We start from the raw sequence: 21,660 nt of genomic DNA, 5'->3' as shown, positions 1-21,660 counted from the left end.
TGCTCCTGCAGCGCTGATGTAACTCCAACAACACCCCTTTCCAAGATGTTCTGTTCTCCGAGCAGACGCTGAGCAGAGCTCCACGAGCTTTTGAAGTTTTTAGGAAATATGAAAGAAAGTGGGAAGCATGAGACCTTAGTGAAGGTGAGGGAGAGAGACAGAGACAGTGAGAGAGGAAAAGAAAGCTGTCTTCAGTAGTTTTGTTTTGCAGATTATTGGATCAGCTTTTTCCATTACTAATGTAAGAGGTAGCTTTAGATTTGTCTCCCTCTGGACTCTGTGTTAAAAGTAAATGGTGACTGACAGGAGGGAAGGGTAGCTTGGAGTAGGGAAGTACAGAAGGTGATGTCATGGTGATGTTCCTCCTCTCTCTCTCTCTGTTATACTCTCTCACACGCCTGCACACACAAACATGTTTGTCATCGTGCAGCCAGCTCATCCCAGGTGATCATTGTGGATTTGAAGAGGCACTCGGCGTCTGTCTGTGAAGACCCAGCACGTCTCCTGATGAGCTGGCCCGCAGTGCACACTGTAGCTCATGTTTCCCTTCAGTCTCACCACAAAGGCTCCGGCTTCTCACAGTGGGCAGCGAGGGGCTTTCACTGGGGAAAGTACACTGCCTTGACATCTTCTCCCTGCCAGCCTTGGCTTTTACTGGGTATTTGGTATTGTGTGTGAGACCTTGGATGCATCCAATTTGACTGAAATGTCTTTGTTTCCTCGGTTTTTAAGCATAATGAAATTTTAAGGAAGGGTAATTGCTCCAGAGCAATTTCCGATTTTGACCTTGTGTTTCTCCCCATATTGCATTTTTGAAGAAATTAAAAGATTACCCAGTAAGGGAGCAGTCAACCCAATATATTGTCAATCCACTGGCAACAATCTCTTCTTCTTAGACTTAAACTGGGCATACACTGTACGGGCTAAAACCTAAAGCCAGTTTCTGACCCGAATTTTGAGCCGCACGACTTATGTTAGAGTTGGACCGAATTTCAGCTTCGTCAGGCGTCATTTGCCGTGCAGTGTACAGGGGGGGGACCGAGGACCGATTAACTCCTCCCGAACAGCCGTTGGTCGGTCGGATGAATTTCTGACATGTCAGAAATTTTGGTAGGCCGTCCACAGGCTCTCGCACAGTTGAAGCAGAGCCACTAGCCGATTCCCAGACAGCAGTGCCTTTTTTCTCCTCTCATGGCCAGGTTGTGTCTGTGTGGAGATGTGGGAATAAACTTTAGAGGTTGGAAACTGCATAACTAACTGAAATGTGTCATTTTGGTCGTTCTAACTCTTGTAAAGTTAGGCTGACACCCTGTGACATTGTGTCTAGGCACCACAATGGCTAATGTATAACTGAAAGTGAGTGTTAGCTGTTGTTAAACAGTAAGCTCAGGTCCAGTTGATCACTGTCACACTAGATCTCAGCAGGCTGGGGTGTGGGGGCACATTCATACAGAAGGCGACAACTGAGACACTGAGATAAGGCTTCTTTAAAAACAGTGCCATTAACTCTGATCACCTGAAGAACTACATGCTAAAAGGGGCTTTACTACTACAGTGTTGTAGCTACAGTAGTCAACAGTCAGCATTTACGGCCATGTGATGCAGTCAAAAGGCTTTTGCGTCGTTCTGTTTTCCAATTTGTACACAAAAATATGTGTAGCTCCTTTTGGTTAAAGCAAGAATAAGAGACCACCAGAATTATAAAAGATGCTAACCTGCATTTAGCAGCCGCCATTTCCACTAGGAAGCAAAATTTAATGTTTAACTACATCTATTTCAATCGTGTACGTTTTGACACCATTTATGGTAAAATTTGGTCTTCATACCCTGCAACAGCTGCCCATTGCAGCTCTTAAATAAAACACTTTAACAGAACCTGGGAAGCAAAAATGGGTACAACACTATTTTTGTAAACAGTAAAAAGATCAGATTTGAGATTTTATAATTGGTTAATATTGTATTTCACTGTTATTGCTGTATTAAACAAACAGCATACTTTTTTATGTTTTAAGGAATAACCTCTTCTGTTATATGTTTATTTGACATGAAAAATTAATAACATGTATAAATCATAAAGAAAATCTTAAAATGTTGTTACTACTTGCACTGACATAGCTGACTTTTTTGCTGAAATTAAATAATGACATCGCAAGGGAGTAAGAATAGTAAAGAGGTACCCTCTTGCTACACTAGCATGTACTAACTGGGCAATCATTTGGTTAGCAAAAAGCCCAAATCCTCTAAAATGAACTTTCACTCCCAGTGAATTAAAGTGCAGCTGAGAGGCATCAGGCTGTACTTATCCCTAATGAAAGGCAATGTATGTGGCCGCCAACTTCACAGAGAGTCTCAATTGGTCTGGCTGTTAAACCTGTTATCCCAGATAAAATCGGTGCCTGCAAAAAAAAAAAAAAAAAAGAAAAGAGGGAGGGAGGTGGCAGTAGGGAGGCGATGTTAGAAGTGCCACCTGCATCGATCTCCCCAAAACCTGACCTCACTCTCTCACTCAGACACATTCGCTCACACCACATAAGGGCCACCTGACGGCAGCAGCATATGGAGGCAGGCCAAGGCCGGGGCCCACCAACCGACCCACCAAACAAACCAGCAGCAGCCTAGTGCGGCGCGTCGTATTGCAGGTCATAACTCAGCCCCATGCCAGCTTTTATGTGGCGTTTTTAGCAGCCCCTGTTCCTCGCTCAGCTATTTCTGAGGGGATAATTTCTTAAAGCATGTGGCATTACAGGTGCATGTTATATAGCCACGAAAAGCTGACTTGCCTCGCGAATGTTTCTGAATGGAAAAGAATGTCGGTTCTCCCTTGATATCTAATTATTGATCTAACTCCATTACACTGTCAATGGCTACTTCAGTTTTTAGCACTATTTTTTTTATGTGAAGTTGAGAAGTCTATTACCATGTCTGGCCCAGTAGTCTAGACTCTAGATTAGCTCATATTGTGATTTATGAACGCTGCTTGAGGCATCTGAGGCATGAGGCTTCTGGTGTGATTGTAATGCCTCATTACTCCTGTTCATAGTTAGTCATAGTAAGCTGCTCCTGGTCTGTGTCTGCGAGCACAGCCAAGAACAAGAGGACAAATGCTTTCTGTGTCCTTCAGTAGTGAGCCATGGAGATCCAAGTCAAATTTAGCGAATGTACATGAACAGCATTCACTGGTGAGAACATTTGAGTGCGGCTGTGACATTTGTCTACTGGCCATTTTGGCAGGCAACATCATTAACAAGTTGAATCGGAATAATCATGTTGGCCGATGAAAACTGATTTGGGAGTGGCTGTTGAACGGAAAAGTCAATTTCTGTGCTCTGAGTATACATTTATATAACTTATGACACAGATCTTGTGAATGATGTCACACACGCAGCTTCTGCGTCGGCCGTTGTGCCCCTCAACCAAACTTTGATTAGTGTTGATTTTTTAATGAAGTAATCACTTGTATTACTCATCAAGATCTTAACTGAGAGGTCTGTGTAGACACGGTTAAAGTTACTGCGAGCCGTTACGGCGAAGGGGATAATTGAATGACCTTAAATCAACGTGTGGTCGCTGTGGTCATGCTCGGCTTTGAGTTGTGGTTCGGAGGCCGTAAGAGCAGCAGGGAATTCATTTAGCCGAGCGAGGCAACGCATGAACTAGGCCCTTCTCTGCTCTTGAAGAAACATGGGAATGTTTTCAGAAAGAAAAAAAAAAAGGTTGTTCACATGATGAAGCTGAAGGGATATAGGCACACACTGCAACAAGTAGGCTTTATGTATTAACAGGTGCGTATTAATAGCCTGGAATGGCATATGATGTAATATTGTTCCACTTTTCACTCTGAAGCGCAGGAGTGCGAAGTATTGTGAGCTGCAAGGTGAAACATCATATTTCGTGTGGCACAGTCCATAAAGTATTTCGGCCAACTTTGTGGTAAGGATTTTTTTTTTTCCTGCTCTACATCTGGTGTCAGACAGTTTTATTTGGTTTCAGGCCTGACCGAGATCAATGGACGTATTGAGGAACCCTGTATTAAGGAAATGGCATCAGCGAATGCGAGGCTTGTGCTTCAAATGATTGACGTCTCGGTTCTGATGGAAGCTTCCGTGCCTTTCTGTCAGCATTCAAACGCTGCAGAAAAGTCACTTTGCTGTAGAAGCTGTGTACTTGCCCTTATGATTACAAGTGTCATTTGGTAGCTTAAATCAACACCGGTTTTAACTCGGCCCTAAAGTGTATATATACTGTATTATAGGCTGGAATGTTCTCAAGAAGCAATCCAAGAATATCTATTGGATTTTAACTATACCATGAGATGTATATGGATGTGAAGGCCAGAGCCAGGATAGTGAATTTAGGAGCAGCTGGAGATGTTTTCAGTCGACTCAGAGACTCTATTAATGCCTGAATTAGTCATCTGAGGAACTGAAGCTTGAGGGAGGGAAAACAGTGGGAAATAGGGAAGGGTAGATGGATTATCAGCTCTGAGTGGATTATCATCTACTGTGGTGTGCATTCCACTGTCCTTTCCTCCCCACCAGGCCTCAGCACTACTCCGACGCTTCCCAGATACAAGCCCCGATTCACCTATGGGTCGCAATTTTTTTTTTTACGATTTTGAAACTGATTCTTTAATGCCAGAATCAATATATCTGTTTCATTTGAGTCTATGCAGAGATAGAAGGAAGTCACCGCTTATATTGTTGTAGTCTGAGTAACGTGATGTCATATCTGTTCCGTATCCGTCAACCAAAACAAGCAGCTGCCGGCCGCCGCGAGCCGAAACTAAAAAGTAGAAAACGTCGAAGAGGTGCGTGGATACGACCTGCACTCTCACATGTTAAATCCAAAGTGGTAAACACTACACATCCAGTAAAGTATGGAAACACTTTGGGTTTCACACATTGCAGGAAAAGCAGAGCTAGACATCACGGCTAAAGCTGCATGCTAACTCTGTCATGGACAGGAAACGTTATTGTATTGCGGTGCTGTCAAGCCGGCCGTCACTCTCATCTCCTTGGTCAAATCAGACGACGCTACAAATTTAGAGCACCTATATACTGACATTTATGTTAAATGCATTCAAACGGCCCCGATGGAGCTGACCATGGATGTATAAAGAGAACGAAGCTGACGGGAGAGCTAGCAACAGACTTGGAGAAGTTAGGTTTTCAAAATAAGGTGTTAACAAAGGGAACTGTATATACAAAATACATATATGGAAATAAGATTGATTGGATTATATTCACCAGAAGTATAAAAAAATACATGTCCCGTATAAATTAAAAAGAAAATACCACTAATTTGTGAGGGAAATGTCTTTATTCATACATATACTTCATACTTTAGTCATATAATGATTGATATATTTGACTTCAGGACATCTCTGACTACATAAATGCAGAAAATCAAACATTCTTACTCTATTTATTTAGAGATTTTCCAAAGTAAAAGTCCCTAGAAGCGTATGATTCAACTTTTTCCCATGGTCTAGTGTTAAAAATGTTAACAAAAATCACAATAAATATCAATATCGAATCGCAATGCTTAAAAATCCCAATATATATGGAATCGGCACCCAAGTGTCGTGATAGTATAGAATCGGGAGATGGGTAAATCCTCCCAGCCCTAGTGTTACCATGATCAAAAAGCTTTATTTAACCAGGCTCAGGGAAACTCACTGGAGTCTGTATTCTTATTTCCAATGACCATCTGCGTGAAGGTCAAAGGCCTTGAGACTAATACCGGCTAATTTGGATCAAAATAAAGGACAGCCGGTGCTTCCGTTGACTGCTGCTGCATTTGTTGTATAAAAGTCTGCAGCAAAATCTGAAAGTATAAATGTGACTTTAGGTCTGTAGTCTCTGGACAGAGGTCTCCTATCTCTGTGAGTCCTTATAAGGAACCGCATGTCCTCCACAGCTGGACATGTTGGACAGAGGCAGGAAGCTCCATGCACACACAGACACACCATCACACGCACACACATACACAGGCCTCTTGATGTGTTTTCCTTTAACGCCTGATGAACCACGTCATTGCCATTTTCTCGCCTTGCGGTCTGCAGCTGTCTGCACAACTTGATTAAAACATTTCTTTTTAGTAATCCCTGTGTAATGAAGCCCTCTCCTGAGAATGGATCTCAGTGTGTGTGTGTGTGAGAGAGAGAGCATATGTGTGTGTTTTGGGTCAGGGGTGCTCCAGATGGGAGGAAGGGGAGGGTTGGTGTGGGTGTGTGAGTGAGAGTGAGTGAGAGAGAGTGGAGTGTTTCTTTCTATGAAGAGTTTGGGCTGTTCAGGACCGATGATTGAGAAATGCACACATGGAACACCTTTGACCCGGGGGAACCACAAACCTCCGAGCTGTGGCCACAAATACAGTCCCTGCACTCCTCCTAACTCATACCCAGATCCAGCACAGAGCCTTTAAAGAGTTTGGGGTTAGAGAATGGATGTCATTATAGATTGCGGTTGAGAGATAAAATAAAATTGTAATCACTTAATTGCACCAGCAGAATCACAGTGGAAAAAATCAACACAAAACTGCAGTAGATTACATTATGTAAAGAAAAACACAGTGATACAATGGGAATACAATACCTGAAGGTAACAAAAAGAATGTAATATGAGTCCTGTGGCGCGATGTGAGCCTAATTAGAATATATTGCGTCAATAAAAGATAGCTGCCAGTTACTGGGATGCTTTTACAGAACAATAAATGCAAATTCTTAACTGTGTATTGATTTTCAAAACTACTTTCACTTGTAAATGATCATGTTTAATCGCACTGTGTGCTGGACGGATTGCTTTATTATTACTTTAAATTACTTAAATTTCTATTTGAGTGGAAACAATGGAATCATTCTCAGAGTTTTGGATTCTTTTTATTGACACATTAGCAAAACTTTTGACAACAGCTGCTGCCGTGTTTTGGACTGAAAACGCTTATTATATTTATAGTATTTTATTGTTCAACACAGGCCATTTCAGTAGAATACGACATAATAGAAATTATTTTGTTTTTACTTTTGTTCGGCACTTTTTAGGCGGACGTTTTACTGGCGTCCGGCAGTCGCTTTCAGTCCAAAATGACGGAAGCGTAGCTCTGTTGCTGGGCGCTGATGTTGCAAAGGAACGAACAATTGGCTCTCACTTCTTGGCAATATATGTTCTTTGATATAAACTTAGAAATAGAATAGAAAAAATCAATTTCTATGTACATAAGCATCAGTTTTCAGAATTGTGTGCATAGTTCGATTTTTGTGTGTGTATGCAACAGCATTTTCTCTGGGAATGTCACCACAGACACCCAGTTCATAATACTACAAATATATGAATATTGCAATACTTTCATCAGTGGGCCGTATAGACTCAATCACCATTGTGTTACTTCATTTGGCTATAGATAATGACTTAACAGACATCTATATAAATGAAAATCTTGCCACTTTAAACCAAGTTTGGAAAATCCTCTTTATTGATCACTTTTCTTCTTTACCTGCTCAAGTGGCATTTTCGGAATTCAGCTGTATTCAAAACACTTGAGACAAGTCGTAATGATCTCTCTGAGTCATTTATGGCTGCTGCTGAAAACAGCATTTGCTCCATTTTCTATATCAGAGGCTCAGCTGCAGCTCTAGTTACATTTCCCATCAAGCCAGTGACATATAGGCCATGTTCAGTCAGTGAAACAAATGACCTGAAAGAACATTATGAGAAACTGCAAAGAAAGAGAAACAAGTTAGAGGTCCCATTTTATTATTTTGTATTATTATTATTTCTTCTCCATCATTTTTCTTAAAGTGTTTCTTTCCCCTTGACTTGACACATGCTTGCTTGGCTTTTCTATGTTAGTGTTTTTCTAATTTTTTCAAATGCCACCCATTCAACCCAGTTGACATCCAGGTGGTAAAATGTCCTCGCCCCCCAAAGTTGGCCACTTAGGTGTTGTTGTTCAGTGAGTAGTGCTTGCATGATTTATAATGTTCATTTGGAGACTTTGCACTGAGACACTGTAGTGAGTCTTTTGTAGTAAGATAAAAGAGGGGACTTGAGAGCAGCCCATAACTCACTCTGGTTATTTTCAAGAGGGGTCAGTGACCTTGGCTTGGAGAGATGGGGAATTCTGCAATACTTCAAATCAATCTGCACCACAAAGAAAGAAAGAAAGAAAGAAAGAAAGAAAAAAGAAAAAAGAAGGTACAAGCTGTCAGTCTTGCCTTCCCTCCATTTTCAGTCTGATTCCCTCCAAAGAAGCTCTTGAAATTGGAAAACAATAGCAGTAGAGGATCTGGTGAACTGTTTGAGTTGGGGAATGTTTGTATTGATAATTAAAGGTAGGGTGTGACAGTGAATGATTTGTAGAAACTTCAGATAACTTATCACTGGGCCCAAGACGGTGGCTCTGTTGTATCTATCAGACAAATATGTCAGCCCATAATGGATTACATTGGCGTTGCTGTGGACTCAGATAAGTTTAAGTCAAGAGAAAGTAGCACATTGTGAGGCCAGTCAAAACTGATTGACTATCTTGTTGACTTTTTGTCTCTTTGACTGCCTTGGATCTAATCTACATTATCTTTTTGGGTGCTTCCACTAACTTTTAACAGTTTATTGGTAGAGATGTTCCAATAACATTTATTTTCCTCAATTCCTTATTATTATTATTATTATTATTATTATTATTTAACAGCTGCTTACTACTGATGTATTGATATGAGAAAGTTTAGTTCTTCTTCGCTGCTCTAAAACAGTACTTGCCATGATACACTTGCCATGATACATCGAGGGCGGCAGCAAAGTGAAGCCTACTGTTTTGGAGCGGCGAAGAAGAATTGATTTCCGGTTAAACATGTTGATTTTTTTAATAAATGATGGTATCGGATCGGTGCAAAGACTGGCATACTCGCCAATACCTGATACCGAATTCTGGGCAGTATCAGACGCATTTCTGATACTAGTATTGGTATTCGAACAACTCTATTTATTGGAGTGTCGTGTTCCAGTTAATATGAAATTTCCCATTTAGCTCCCATTACAGACAGAATCCACCTGTGTGAGGGAATGTGTGTTTGTGTGAGTGTGCCTCCCTCTCTCTCTCTGTGGTCCATTGAGGGACCAGACACCTTGCTCCACATCTCTTGCCGAACCCCCCCCCCCCCCCCCCCCCCCCCCCCCCCCCCCCCCCCCCCCCCCCTCCCCCCTCCTCACAGCTGTCTGTGTCACTGTATTTAGGAAAGAGTGAGGGAACAGATTTTTGGTACTGTACAGGATATGAGTAATAACAAAAATGAACATTCTGGAAACTGTGCGCAGGTTCCAAGCTTGTATTCTGGGACACTGTGTAAACCATTAGGACCAGCTGCTCTTGGCGATATTCCTTCAATCACGGCAAGATGCTGATCTTAAAAAGAAAAAAGAAGAATTCGCTGACCACATTTGGCCCCGCAGTTACGGCTTTCTAGTTTGCTTCACGCTTGCTTTTCTCAGTAGTGTCAGAACATCGGCACTGATGCCAACATATCCAGGTTTCAACACATTGCCACATTGCTGGACATCTACATGTATGCAACACACACACACTCACCTAATTGTATATACACACAGACACATACCCCAACCAGCCGTCTTTAATTAGGCTACATTTATTTATGTCTGTAAAAGTACAAAGCAACAACCTACCAGTTCTGCTATTCCTGAGTTTGTACTGGAGCTTTTCCAAATGGCTTTTTTAATGAGACTCCCCATGTTAGGTATTATTTTACCTGGAGAATAACATATGACCTGCAAGTTTGCGGTCTCTATCCTTCTCTTGCTTATGCTTGCTGTTTTCTCCTCATTCTTGTTCGTGTTTTCTGCAGGTTTTCATTCTGTTTTTCTGTTTTTCCCCTCTTCTCCCTTTTTGCTCAGTTTGCAGAACAAGCATTCTGTCACTATTATAGATGCTAGTTTACACACGCACACACACACACACGCACAGCCTTCTCAGACTTTGGTATTGGCAGCTAGTTTTATAATTGTTGCAGTTACAGGTTGTTAGAGCAGCAGGCCCCTTGTCAGCTGTGGCCTCATTACTGCTGCTGATCGTGCTCTGGCTGACCTACCTGCTGTTATGGGTTAGTGCGTATGCGTGCACAGGTGTGCATGCACGTGTGCTTGTGTGACGGCATATGTGTTGGCATGTGTGCATATTGGCAAACACTAATTTATTTGTATCCGTACAGGTATGCACATTTTTGTGGTTGTGTGTCTCGAGTGTGAGCATTTATGTGCTTCTTGTGTGTGGCCTCGAGCCCCAGCTGTATTTGTCTAAATATAGTCGTGACCACAGTGAGCCTAGACCAGGAAGCTGATTAGCCTGAGAACCAGGGGTCCGAATGGATCTCAGCTATTATGATGTGAAAAGGGTTTGGTACAGACATGGGGTTACCCAGAGGCTGTTTGGATGGAAGGTTAGGCTGAGGTAGTGATACCTTATGTTGGTAATGGCATAACGTGTCGTTAGATGGCTCTCAGCCTTGATTGGAGCTAACCAAAAATATATTGTAAGGGTCCTCTGTTAAGTCTGCTCCCTTTTGGATTTCACTCATTCATTTTAATGACTAAAAATAATTTTCTGTCCCTGCTTTATGTCCACATTTGAGCATGTACACAGAGGAAACAGTGAAGGCAAAGAGTAGAACGCCACAGCTGGTGCGGCACTCTTGACTCACGCCCCCCTGCACAACGCCGTGCCCTGTTTTGCCTGATTCTGACAGGGACACTGGACAGAAAGACGTTGTGCCAGCCAGTCAGCCGGTCACCTAGCCAAGCATTCAGCAAGTCCGCCAACTGGCCTGTCCCGGCCCCCGGTCCAGTTCTTCGTCACTCAGTCACGGCACCAGCAGGGGACAGGTTGGGAAATGAGGCCTAATGTTGTTGAAATACACCAGAGGAAAGCATATTTCATGGGCTGAAATTGAAACACCTAATTTTTCATAGCTCCTGACTAATTTTGATTTCCTTTTAACATATTCGTGGTGGCCTCTGTGTTTTAATAAAAAAGTTATTGACTTAAAGGACTACTGTGAGGTCAGAGACTGCCTATTCAATGAGGCACTGAGGTTCAAGCCAAGGACCTGATTTCTTAAATTATGAGTCAGGATCCAAAATGGGTTGTGGGCCCACTTCTGGTGGGTCTCCACATTATAAGAGTAGAAGTATGCTTTAATGACTTTTGCTCCCCAGGCTACAGACTCCATTTCTCATATGGATACGGTGCTAAACCAGTAAATTGCGTTTTGTTTCCCATGTTTTAACATTCTAAGATATATGTTTTAGTGTAGTCATTTGTTACTGCAGGTATTTGCACTTCTATTTCTACCTCTTGGAGACTTTTGTTTCCTTCAAAGCCCGTGGTAACAGTGAAAGAGCTGCCTGCCAGAAAGCTGTTTACCATGTTGCAGCAAGAAACACTGTCCGTGCCAGCTACTTAATGAAATCCGATGAGTGTCTGGCTGTCCTCACATCCCGCATTCCCAAAACACCCTAATGAGAGTTTCTGCTTCTCATTTAGCTCCGAGATCCAAGATGCTGTTTTCCAAAGAATTGGGCATAATATAATAAAAACAGGTGCATAATTAAAGTTTTAGACGACCACATGCACATGACAGCTCCCCTTAAAAGCTATAAACACTGGAATAAGCCAACAAACTTTCATCCCTTGCCAGTCCTCCCATTGAAGTGGCTTTGCAGGCACATTTGCTCTGCATGTGGGGGACATTGTTGTTGCTGGGTCCCCTTCACTTTCTTTTGTTCGGCGGCAATATCTGCTACGTGTGCACACACACACACACACACACACAGGCATTTGAACGCACATGAAAATCGTTTTGATTGATGTCTTGCTGTATAGCATGCAACAGTAGTGATTTCTAATAGCAGAGAAGCATGACATTGCATGGTTCACCATGGTGCCAAATGCGCCATATGTTTCCAGGGAATTCAAAATGTATATGTGCGCTGTCAAGGTAAACTCATTGACCCTGTCATGGTTGGGGTTTCTCTCTCTTTACTTTTCTTTGTTTTTCCTGTACTCTTACATCTCTCTTTATCAAACCCTCTCTCGCGTTCTGTCTCATAGTAGTCCCCCTCTGAGACAGCAGGCAGTTAAGAACTCTGGGCCTGCCTGTGTGCAGCTAACAGCTCATGTCACCCTGCCGAACCACCCAGGAGCAGAATAAAGGGGAAAGATAAAGAGACACAGAGAGACGGAGAGCGAGGGAAGCAGAGGAGTTAAACGATTGCAGAGCTGCTGAGCGGAGGGAGAGAGAGACCCCGTGATATATCCCACACTCTGAACTGGGACCAGACCAAAATGGATGTGTGATTAAATGAACTGTGATGCTTGTTCCTGACACGCCGCAGCCATCCCTGGAATTAGTCACGGTTCTATTTTCACCGAAAGCGCCGCTCAAAGGGCAGCGCCGCTTTGCTTCCATTACAATATGTAGTCGAGCGAGCATATGTGCACGCACACAAACCCCCCCTCCCAAAAAAAGTAGATGTGTATCTAGGCAGGGGGCACTGCCAGTCCTTAAAAAAACCCAACTGAAGAACCTCTCTGAACAGAAGAGAGGAAAACAGGAGTGGAACCAAACAGGCTTGTTTTGCAGTGTTTAGTTCAGGCTCCCAGGGTGTTTTTCCAGTGAACGGAGATTCCTGGGGACGCAGAGGGAGGAAGGGGACAAGGGGAGAGAGAGAGATGTGAAGGATACAGATCAGTAGTCGTGATGATGATAAGTGTTCCATTGCTCTCAGTACTGTGTATAATACCATACCTTGGTCGGTGTGTGCGTATGTGTGTGGCGGGGAATCCCTCCTTCTGCTGTTGCTGATGTCATGGATGATGATCTTAAGAACCGAGGAGTCATGACTTCACAGCCTGGATAGAAAAAGAGCTCAGAGACCTGAGTCAGGGATTTGATGGGCAGTTTATGTATGTGTGTCAAGATGTTTTTGTGTGTGGTACTGGAGATGTGCGACAAGTGCGTTTCAATGTGTTTGGATGTGAATGAGTGATTACAGACTGAATAGGGGAGACAGTGAGGCAAATACTAGAAAGTAGGGATTGAAGAGCAAATGAAAAAGTGAGTCTGTGTGTGTGTGTGTGTGTGTGTGTGTGTGTGTGTGTGTGTGTGTGTGTCGGATGATAAATGAGAGCACGGCCCACTGAGGTTCTGATGGACAGGGGCCTGGAGGACTCCATCCGACTGTGCTGTTACCTCATCCCCCTGAACGCTCAACTCATCAGCTTGTCATACACACACACTCACACAAACTCCCTCCCTCCACACTCTTGGAGACAGATGAAATGTTAAATGCGTAGAGATTCTTTTCGGGGTCAGGTTTCTGGGCTGTACATCTCTTCGCATAAATCATCATCACAGTTTTGACGGAGGGGAGAGAAGGGGTCGGCGGCAAAGAGGCAAACTGCGCCTACCTGCCAAGTAACTAAGGAAAAAGCTTGGCTTGCACTTGGTACTTCTTCAATTTGCTGTTGGAATGCAGTTCTACCTATTTGGCCACTGGTGCTATCAATGAGCTGTTTTATATTGTGATGTGATATTGATGGATTCATGAAAGTCATGAACCATTTGTTTCCACCGGTGTCTATTTCATTAAGTGTATTTTGGCGCTTAAATGCGACTCTCCGTTCTTTCATTTATTATTGTCACTGACTCTCTCTGTGTCTCTTTTTCTCCCCATGTACTATCCTTTATGTAACCCTGTCTTTCTTCATCTAATGTCCCTCTCCTGCAGGAGCAAAAGGTCTTCGGTCCCAACCACAGAGTGTATTCTTGAGCTTCCCCACTTCACTGTCCAGGCCACACGGGCCCAGACGCTTTTGCTCCAAGCCATCTGTCAGAGCTGGACCCACAGCTCGGTCAATGGAGCCCCACTGACGCTCAGCGAAAGCCTGCTCCGTGAGGTGTACAAAGCTCCAGGTAAACAACAGACCATATGAAGTTAGCTGAGCATGCCTGTTCTTTCACAGCATAATCCAGTTTCATGCTTTTCTGATACCTGACCAAGGTGATAATCTAAGTATTTTTCTGCTGATCTCTGAGCAGCTACAGTGATAAAAAAGTGGTGTAAGACAGAGGAGCAAGCGTGACCCATTCACTTTCCCCATATCTTTGCATCACAACTGAATAGCTGACATAGTTGGGGATTTGTGTGTGATCAATGTGTTTTTTATCTGTTCAAATGTAGCTAAGGGAAATTTTTCAAGTATTTAATACTCTCATCAACATGGGAGTGGGCAAATATGCTGCTTTATGCAAATGTATGTATATATTTATCATTGGAAATCAATTAACAACACAAAACAATGACAAATATTGTCCAGAAACCCTCACAGGTACTGCATTTAGCATAAAAAACATGCTCAAATCATAACATGACAAACTGCAGTCCAACAGGCAACAACAGCTGTCAGTGTGTCAGTGTGCTGACTTGATTATGACTTGCCACAAAACTACATGTGCTTATCATAAAGTGGGCATGTCTGTAGAGGGGAGACTCGTGGGTACCCATAGAACCCATTTTCATTCACATATCTGGAGGTCAGAGGTCAATGGGACCCCTTTGAAAATGACCATGACAATTTTTCCTCGCCGAAATTTAGTGTATGTTAGGAGTGTTATTTAGCCTCCTTTGTGACAAGCTAGTATGCCATAGGTTCATTAGGTTTTCTAGTTTCATATGATGCCAGTATCTTCACTCTAGCTTTAACACTGAGCCTGTTACAGCCTAGAAATAGCAAGTTGCGTCAAAGAAATTAGTGGTTTTAAAACAAATTTGCGTTCACGCATTATTATCGCGTTAATTTTGACAGCCTTAATTTTTTTGTATATATGTATTTCTCTCTCTCTCTCTCTCTCTCTCTCTCTCTTTCTCTCGCTCTCTCGCTCTCTCGCTCTCTCTCTCTCTCTCTCTCTCTCTCTCTGTGACTAAGTGAAATGACCCCTGACCTTTCCACTGACACAGTGCTGTTTGGTTGCGCATTGGATTTCCATCCAACAGACATGTGATTATTAGGTGTGTGAAGAGAAAGGAAGCAGGTTTATCATAGAGGAGCAAAGGCTGTTTTTCCAGTGCATGTGTTTGTAATTGCTTTGCATGGCAATGGACTCTTTGTGTTGTTGTTTTTTTCTTCAGTTGCACTTGTGATTGTAGGGTAGCAATTAACATTCTGCTATGGCGACTCAGTCACTTGGCAATATGAAAAAGTACCCACACACAAGATTAATGCCGCCTTCAGCAGCTCATTCTGTATTTCAATCAAAAGAACAAACTACATCACTTTGCTCATCTGGTCTCTTTTAGGCTATTGTATTAGATGTTAATGCGTTCATCATTGTAGTTGATTTATTGAAATCTCATAAAGTGCATTTACTGTCCTTTGTTTGTTTAGTTCTCCATAAAATCAAGCTGGTTTCTCAGTACCACAAAATTGTCAAAAGAGATATATGGAACTGGCTTGAGCTTAAAGTGATTTGACTCTCTTATGAAAAGTTTTACAGTTATTTCTCAGGGCTCTCAGCACATCATGTGCCAGACTATCCTTCGCCCAAAACAAGTCAACCTGATAGTAGCTTGTAAGCTATGGGCAAATTGGCTGCAGACCGTATACCAGGAGTGCAAGCATATATCCAAAACTTTAGGTCTCTGAATATACACGTTCACGCAAGACACTTTGGCATAAAGATCAACTTGTCTTGTGCCCAGTGTGGGGTACTGGACCTGCAGCCAAGGGCAAATTAACTCTGAAACGGTTTTACGCTTCATGTCGCCTAGGATGCCTTAATGGTCAAATAATAAATTTTGCCCCTTGTTAAAGAAAGGGAGGGGAGCCTGAATTCAATAAAACAGTAGCGTTTCTCATGACGGTAGCATCTGGACAGTCCTCAGGAGGGCCAGGGATTTTCCAACTCATTAGGATCATGTTGTTTGGTATGCCGTCAACATTCTCCCTCGGCCGAGCCAGCCAAGCTACCTTTTTCACCGTTGTGCGGCCGCCAAAATTTATGAAACTGGTCTCCCGTGGAGTGAAGTCAAATATTCCTCTCCCCTCACTCTGCCTTTCTCTTGGAACGAGGCTTGAATAGAAACATGGAGAAACATTTGCACATCTGGTCCGTGTGCTGGCAGGTTAGAAAAAGAGCAGTGGGGAAAAGAGTTTGGGTTTAGAGTGAAGGGGAATAGGTGATGTGTTGTGTAAGTATATGTTTTGCGGGGGAAAAAATTCAGCAATAATTCCTATGATATAACCAAAGATGTCTAGCACTGTATCTGCTTTTGAAATTGTGGTGACACTCATAGGCCTTAAGGAAGATGTTAGCTGTCCCAATCCCTCTCAATCTTTGGTGTGACAGCTTAAGTGTGGAGGAGAAATGGAAAATGAGAAAATGCAAGGAGAGAAGAGGAGTGAAGTTAGCAGAGTAAACTGTTGTGAACTGTTTACTGTAGTGCAGTGGTTCCCAACCTATTTTCTTTGAAGGCCCCCTGCTTGTATAAGAAAAGCTGAGCCTCCTGATGTCATCACCCTTAAAACAATTACAAATCCTCCAACAAAATTCTCAATTTGAATAAGGTGATTCAGTGTGATTCAAATTAGTTTTTTTATTAAATTAACTTTCTTTAAAGAATATTCGCCAAGCGAATGCAGATACCTATATGATCTCTTTTTTTGTAATAACTTAATTGATTTACTATAATAGTGTTAGAGCCAAAATAGATTTGTTGTTATTGTGGTTAAATAAATGTAATTTGTGGTGGTGTTAGATTGCTGCTTGAACCCCCTGTTAATACGGGTGCAGGCCTCCCTCTGTGTGCATCAAGCAGGAAAGCAAATAGGTTTTTTGACCGCAGTGAAAATGTTGTTTTTGAAAGGCTAAACGCCAACAAATATGGATTGAAGCAGAATATGATATTAATTAAGTAGCAAAAAAATATATTTTTTTAAATAGTTTTTGATATACAGTACCGACTTTTTTATAAATTATCCAGTAAGTGTTTTATTATGATTTTTAGTTATACATGAGCAAATCTAATTTTGACAACCACAGAGCAGACAAATCCTGGCACACACCCTGTGATCTTTGTGGATCCCAGGTTAGGAACCACTGTTAAAGTGCATCTTCCTTCACACTCAGTAAAACCTTGCTGAACATTTTTGGTTTCGTCCACACCGTAGTGCCATGATGGGACCTTGGTGGCTGTTCTGTGCTGGCTACTTGCCGTCCCACGCACTCTTTTCTCTGCTCCGCTTTGCTCCGACTTTGTTTCTTTAACTAAGGCAAATTCAGTCATTGTGTTTTTCTACACAAATCTTAGTATCATAACTCCTGATAAAAAGCTCACTGGAGGCAGTGCTCTTTATTTTACATCCTTTAAACCCGTCTAATGACAAATATGGGGACTGTACCTTTAAACTGCTGACATGGTGCCAATCATTTGGCCCTCCGCACGGTAAAAGTGTTTGCAATCTTAGCAGGGGCTGCATTTTTCCGCTAGTGTGACTTGCCGGCTGACTGGCTGCAACCGTTTGTGGTAAAAGCCCTGATCTGTTTTAACGCTCACAGGATTCGGATCTGGATCCACATTTAAGTCTTGCGGTCGTTTGTTTGTTCTTGTGTCACCAACCAGCAGCCATCGGGCCATTGCCAGGACAGAGCTCCCACACATACTGTACACACACACACACATGCTGGAGCCAAACACTGAACATGGCACACTAAAGCTGTTCACTTACATGTGCTTTTTTTCATTCTTTTAGGAATTCCTCCTCCCTTCTAGCCTTTTGATGTTACAGGGTTTTTCAATAGTGGAAGGTGTTTCATATCGAGGTCTAGCTGATAACACAGATGGTCAGTGTCCTTCGCGGGGGAGCCATTTGGGTATAAGATTTCATTCCCTGTCCAAAGGAAATTCCACTATTCAGCAAGGGGGGAAACTCAACAAAGCTTCAGTTTTAATCTCAAGGTACTGACAGACTGTAAAATGTTCTTCAAAATAATTGGTGGACTCAGATTAAAGCAACAGTCAGAGACTTAAAATCTTTGCAAGCTGACTGGAACACAGCCACTAGGACTTGTAAGATTTGGAGTTACTGTGCTGCTCAATGGCAGCTACAGTACAGCTCTAACCCAGCAAGCAGCACATGTACTGTATGCAGTGTAGCCTGAGTGAGACGAGTTAGTGAAGTCAGAAAACAAACCGTAAAATGGTATTTTCCTTGAGAATCAGACGCTGTCAGTCTCTGCCTGTTGCATGACGGCTCGGTTTGTCACACAACTGTCTGCTGGACAGCGTTGATATCCAGCGCTGCTATAGTGAAGCTTGGCTCTGACATGAGCGGAGTTTTCTGCGGTGACACATTATTCCAGCGTTCTGCTTTTGCATGCCAGTGAAGCTCACACACTAGTGTTGTATTTTATTGGGGAGTTCTGCAGCAAACAGTATGTCATATTTCATGTGTCTGGTGAAAACGGAGATGTGGTCCATAGGAAGATGCGTGTTTGTTTGTGCACACGTGTCACGTGTACCCAATGAGGGTAACAACAACTCATTTCTGCTCTGCCGCTTTCCCTCCTTAATCCCTCCCATTTTTGCTTTAACAAAACCTTTTCTTTCTTTCTTTCTTTCTTTCTTTCTTTCTTTCTTTCTTTTTCTTTCTTTCTTTCTCTCTTTATCTCTCTTTCTTTCTGTTTTTGCTCTCTTTTTGCTTTTACTATTGAGTCCTTTCTTTCCATCTTTTCTGTGCAATTCTATGCAAGCAACTTTTATTTTCTTTGCATTTTTTCTCTTTTCTGTCTGTCCCTCTTATCTCATTTTGTCTCACACCATCTCATTTTCCTTCCTCTAACCCTGTATTTTTTTTTCTTTCTTTTTCTCCGCTTCTCCTCTGATTGTCAGCGGCCAGCCCGTCTTCCATGTTCTCTTTGTTTATACTTCCAGGATGCTTTCGTGGTTTGCAGTAGCAGCCATAGTAGCAGTAGCGGTAATAGTAGTAGAGAGGAGCCAGTAATTCCTGCCTACCACTGCTTCTAGCCACTGCTAACCTCAGATTCAGCGACACACTGACCACAGTGACCTCCCACACACCGCTCCAGTCTGCATGCATTTGTGTGTGAGTGTGCCGTGTGTTCAGGGAAAGTGTAATTTTATCATTGCTCACTCTTCAGTGCATTGTCTCAAAAAACATTTGAATATTCAATGGCTGAAAAGTCAGTATGCATTTGCATTGCCTCTTTTTGCTTTCTGTTACACATTACATTAGCTCAGAATCTTGTAGAAAACATGCCTCATCTTCCAAACATGTCAAACTATGCATATGTGTGCCTTTGTTAATGACATTTGGGAATTAAAGCAGCTACAGTTCGTACGAAACAATACAAGAGAAATGTAGAGTGTCGCATGATATTGATACCAGTGTCAATAAATTACTGAATAAATGGCTGATCTATAGTCATATCTCTCACGGTTTATGTCCACCAAGTCCGGCGAGCACACTAGGGGACGTGCTGCTCCACTCAACTGTCCGTTCAAGCGGTGACGTACCCTATCGCGGATTGCACCTGATTGGGCCCTGGTTTCTGCTTGTCGTTTAGCGACCTGCTCATAAACTTTCTGTTATTCCGTGTAAACAATCCAACAAAATCTACTTCTGAAAACATTTAAGTGAGAAAAAGGCTATGCTACTGCTGAATCTCGTTTCATTTTAGAACTATACCCCCTAGTTTGACAGCTTGGGCCACGTTTTGTGAGCGGGATGCGACGCGCTGGACAGGCTCATTTGCATAAAGTTGAGATTTTCAAACTTAATGTAAATACAGACCCTCTCCAACTCGCCGAAGCACTCCCACCATGCACTGGGCGACTGCTTCACCGGCTTTCCATAGGAAATGAATGGAAAGCGTTGATATGCCCTCCGTCACCGGATCTGGTGAAAGTGCGCCGATAGTGTTTTCATATTTTCATAGTTAGTTATCCCTTGTAGTTTAATCTTACTCAGTGTCAACAGTCAATTCTAAGATGTTGAATCCCAGTGACTGTTCATTGCCATGAGCACACATACTCTGTATGTTTTCTTATAATATTCTTCATCCTTTCCCTGTTGATGATAGCTTTATTGGATTTTGATTCATGTACTTGGGACTTGTCGATGGACTTGTGTCTTTCAGTTTCAACAGGTGTATTTATAGCTCAGTGCACAGTGATGACTCACTGAGAGCTCTTAAACCTGCAGATGTTACAACTCTGACCCAATGATCTCTTGTCCATGTATTGTAAATATTGCCTATATTATGACTGTCATTTTGAGAATAATCACATAGCCATATGTGTGTTAGTGTGTGTGCATGTACATTTGCCTGCTTGTATGCATGCCTGTGTGTGTGCTCTTTGTCTCTTTGTCTGATTGAACAGAAATTAGAAGTCTTGGTTGCGTCCTTGCATCTGTGACATTGCAGTTAACCCTCCAGACGACACACAGAGAGACCGGGACGCTCTAGACTTTAGACAGCTCATTATAAAAGATGTATGATTTTGACTGCCCATTCCTTTTAAACACAGCCAGTGGCAGAAGTGCTTCGTAGCCTGTTTTTTTTTTTATTGCTTGTGTTATTTGCTTGGAAGTGAGTTGTGACTGAGGAATATTTGACTTTTTAGGTCTGATTTTAGGTCACTCACAAGGACTACCAGCCCGTTCTCATTCCCAGGGCGTCAAATACTGACGCTTTGTCACAGCCGTCGGCGTTCGGTACCGCTGCACAAGGCACCCTTTAATATGAAACACACTGGGCGTTTCTTCAACTATAACGTAAACCCATCTGCGGCAACAGTAAACGCTCCGAGGAAAGTGCACTGGGAGTGTGGTGATGTAGTTTAAAGAACGAAAAGACACACACAGGATGGGCAGGAGGGGAGGAGGATGGGTCCAATAACATAAGGTTTTCATCCAGGTGTCCGCTGTCCCGTGTGTCAGCTGTTCATAACGTTCAGTGTCATTTTCACTGTACAAATGTAGTAGTTTTAAGCCCAAGCATGTAGTTCTTTCCTGAACCTAACTATAGTGGTTTTGATGCCAATGGGGTGTGAAAAAATGGCGGTATGATACGATTTGGAATGAGAATGTGTTGAGACTATACACAATGAACTGAAATGGTCTTGAGGAAAATCAGTTTTGATTTCTTGGCCCCATCAGCTACAGTAAGCATGAGCTGATCAATAATTCCCCCCTTCATTTGAGCCAGACTTAGCTGTTGAGTGACATATTTTTTTTTCATATTAATGGGCTTTTCCTAAACATTGTCATCCCTGAATGAACCATTCTGGGACCAGTGCAGGATCTCCAACCAAGTTGGCAAAAGAAGTGGAGCAGTCGCCCTGCAGAGCAGAAAGGCTTGAGCATTATTTTGATCCTCGCACTTGTCGCCCTGTTTTAGTGTCTTGCGAAAGGCTGCGCTTTGAAAGACAAAAGATCAAGGTCATTTAAATAAGCATAACATTGGCATTTCCACCAGTGATGGATTCAGCTTTAATGCAGCTACCACAGCTGTTTTTTTTAGCCACAGAGCTCTGCGGTGGTCCGGACTAGGACAAGAGGAGGGGGGGTCTA

At 42.6% G+C, this 21,660-nt stretch overlaps 1 protein-coding gene across 8 annotated transcripts in view; it reads left to right on the top strand.

Moving 5' to 3' along the window:
* LOC119497149 (vacuolar protein sorting-associated protein 13B-like) overlaps positions 1–21,660 on the top strand; it is a 393,997-nt gene that overhangs the window by 69,689 nt on the left and 302,648 nt on the right. For 7 of the 8 annotated variants that reach the window (XM_037785043.1, XM_037785042.1, XM_037785041.1 and 4 more), the window contains one exon: positions 13,797–13,981. In XM_037785043.1, coding sequence (XP_037640971.1) covers positions 13,797–13,981 — 185 coding nt within the window. Of the gene's footprint in view, positions 1–9,337; positions 9,560–13,796; positions 13,982–21,660 lie in introns of those variants that run through there. The other variant, XM_037785044.1, reaches the window with a different exon arrangement.

The sequence above is a fragment of the Sebastes umbrosus genome, chromosome 11 (assembly GCF_015220745.1).
Source record: "Sebastes umbrosus isolate fSebUmb1 chromosome 11, fSebUmb1.pri, whole genome shotgun sequence".
In the NCBI taxonomy this organism is placed as follows: Eukaryota; Metazoa; Chordata; class Actinopteri; order Perciformes; family Sebastidae; genus Sebastes; species Sebastes umbrosus.
Note: the sequence above shows the minus strand (reverse complement) of the source record. Positions and strands in the feature narration are given on the sequence as shown.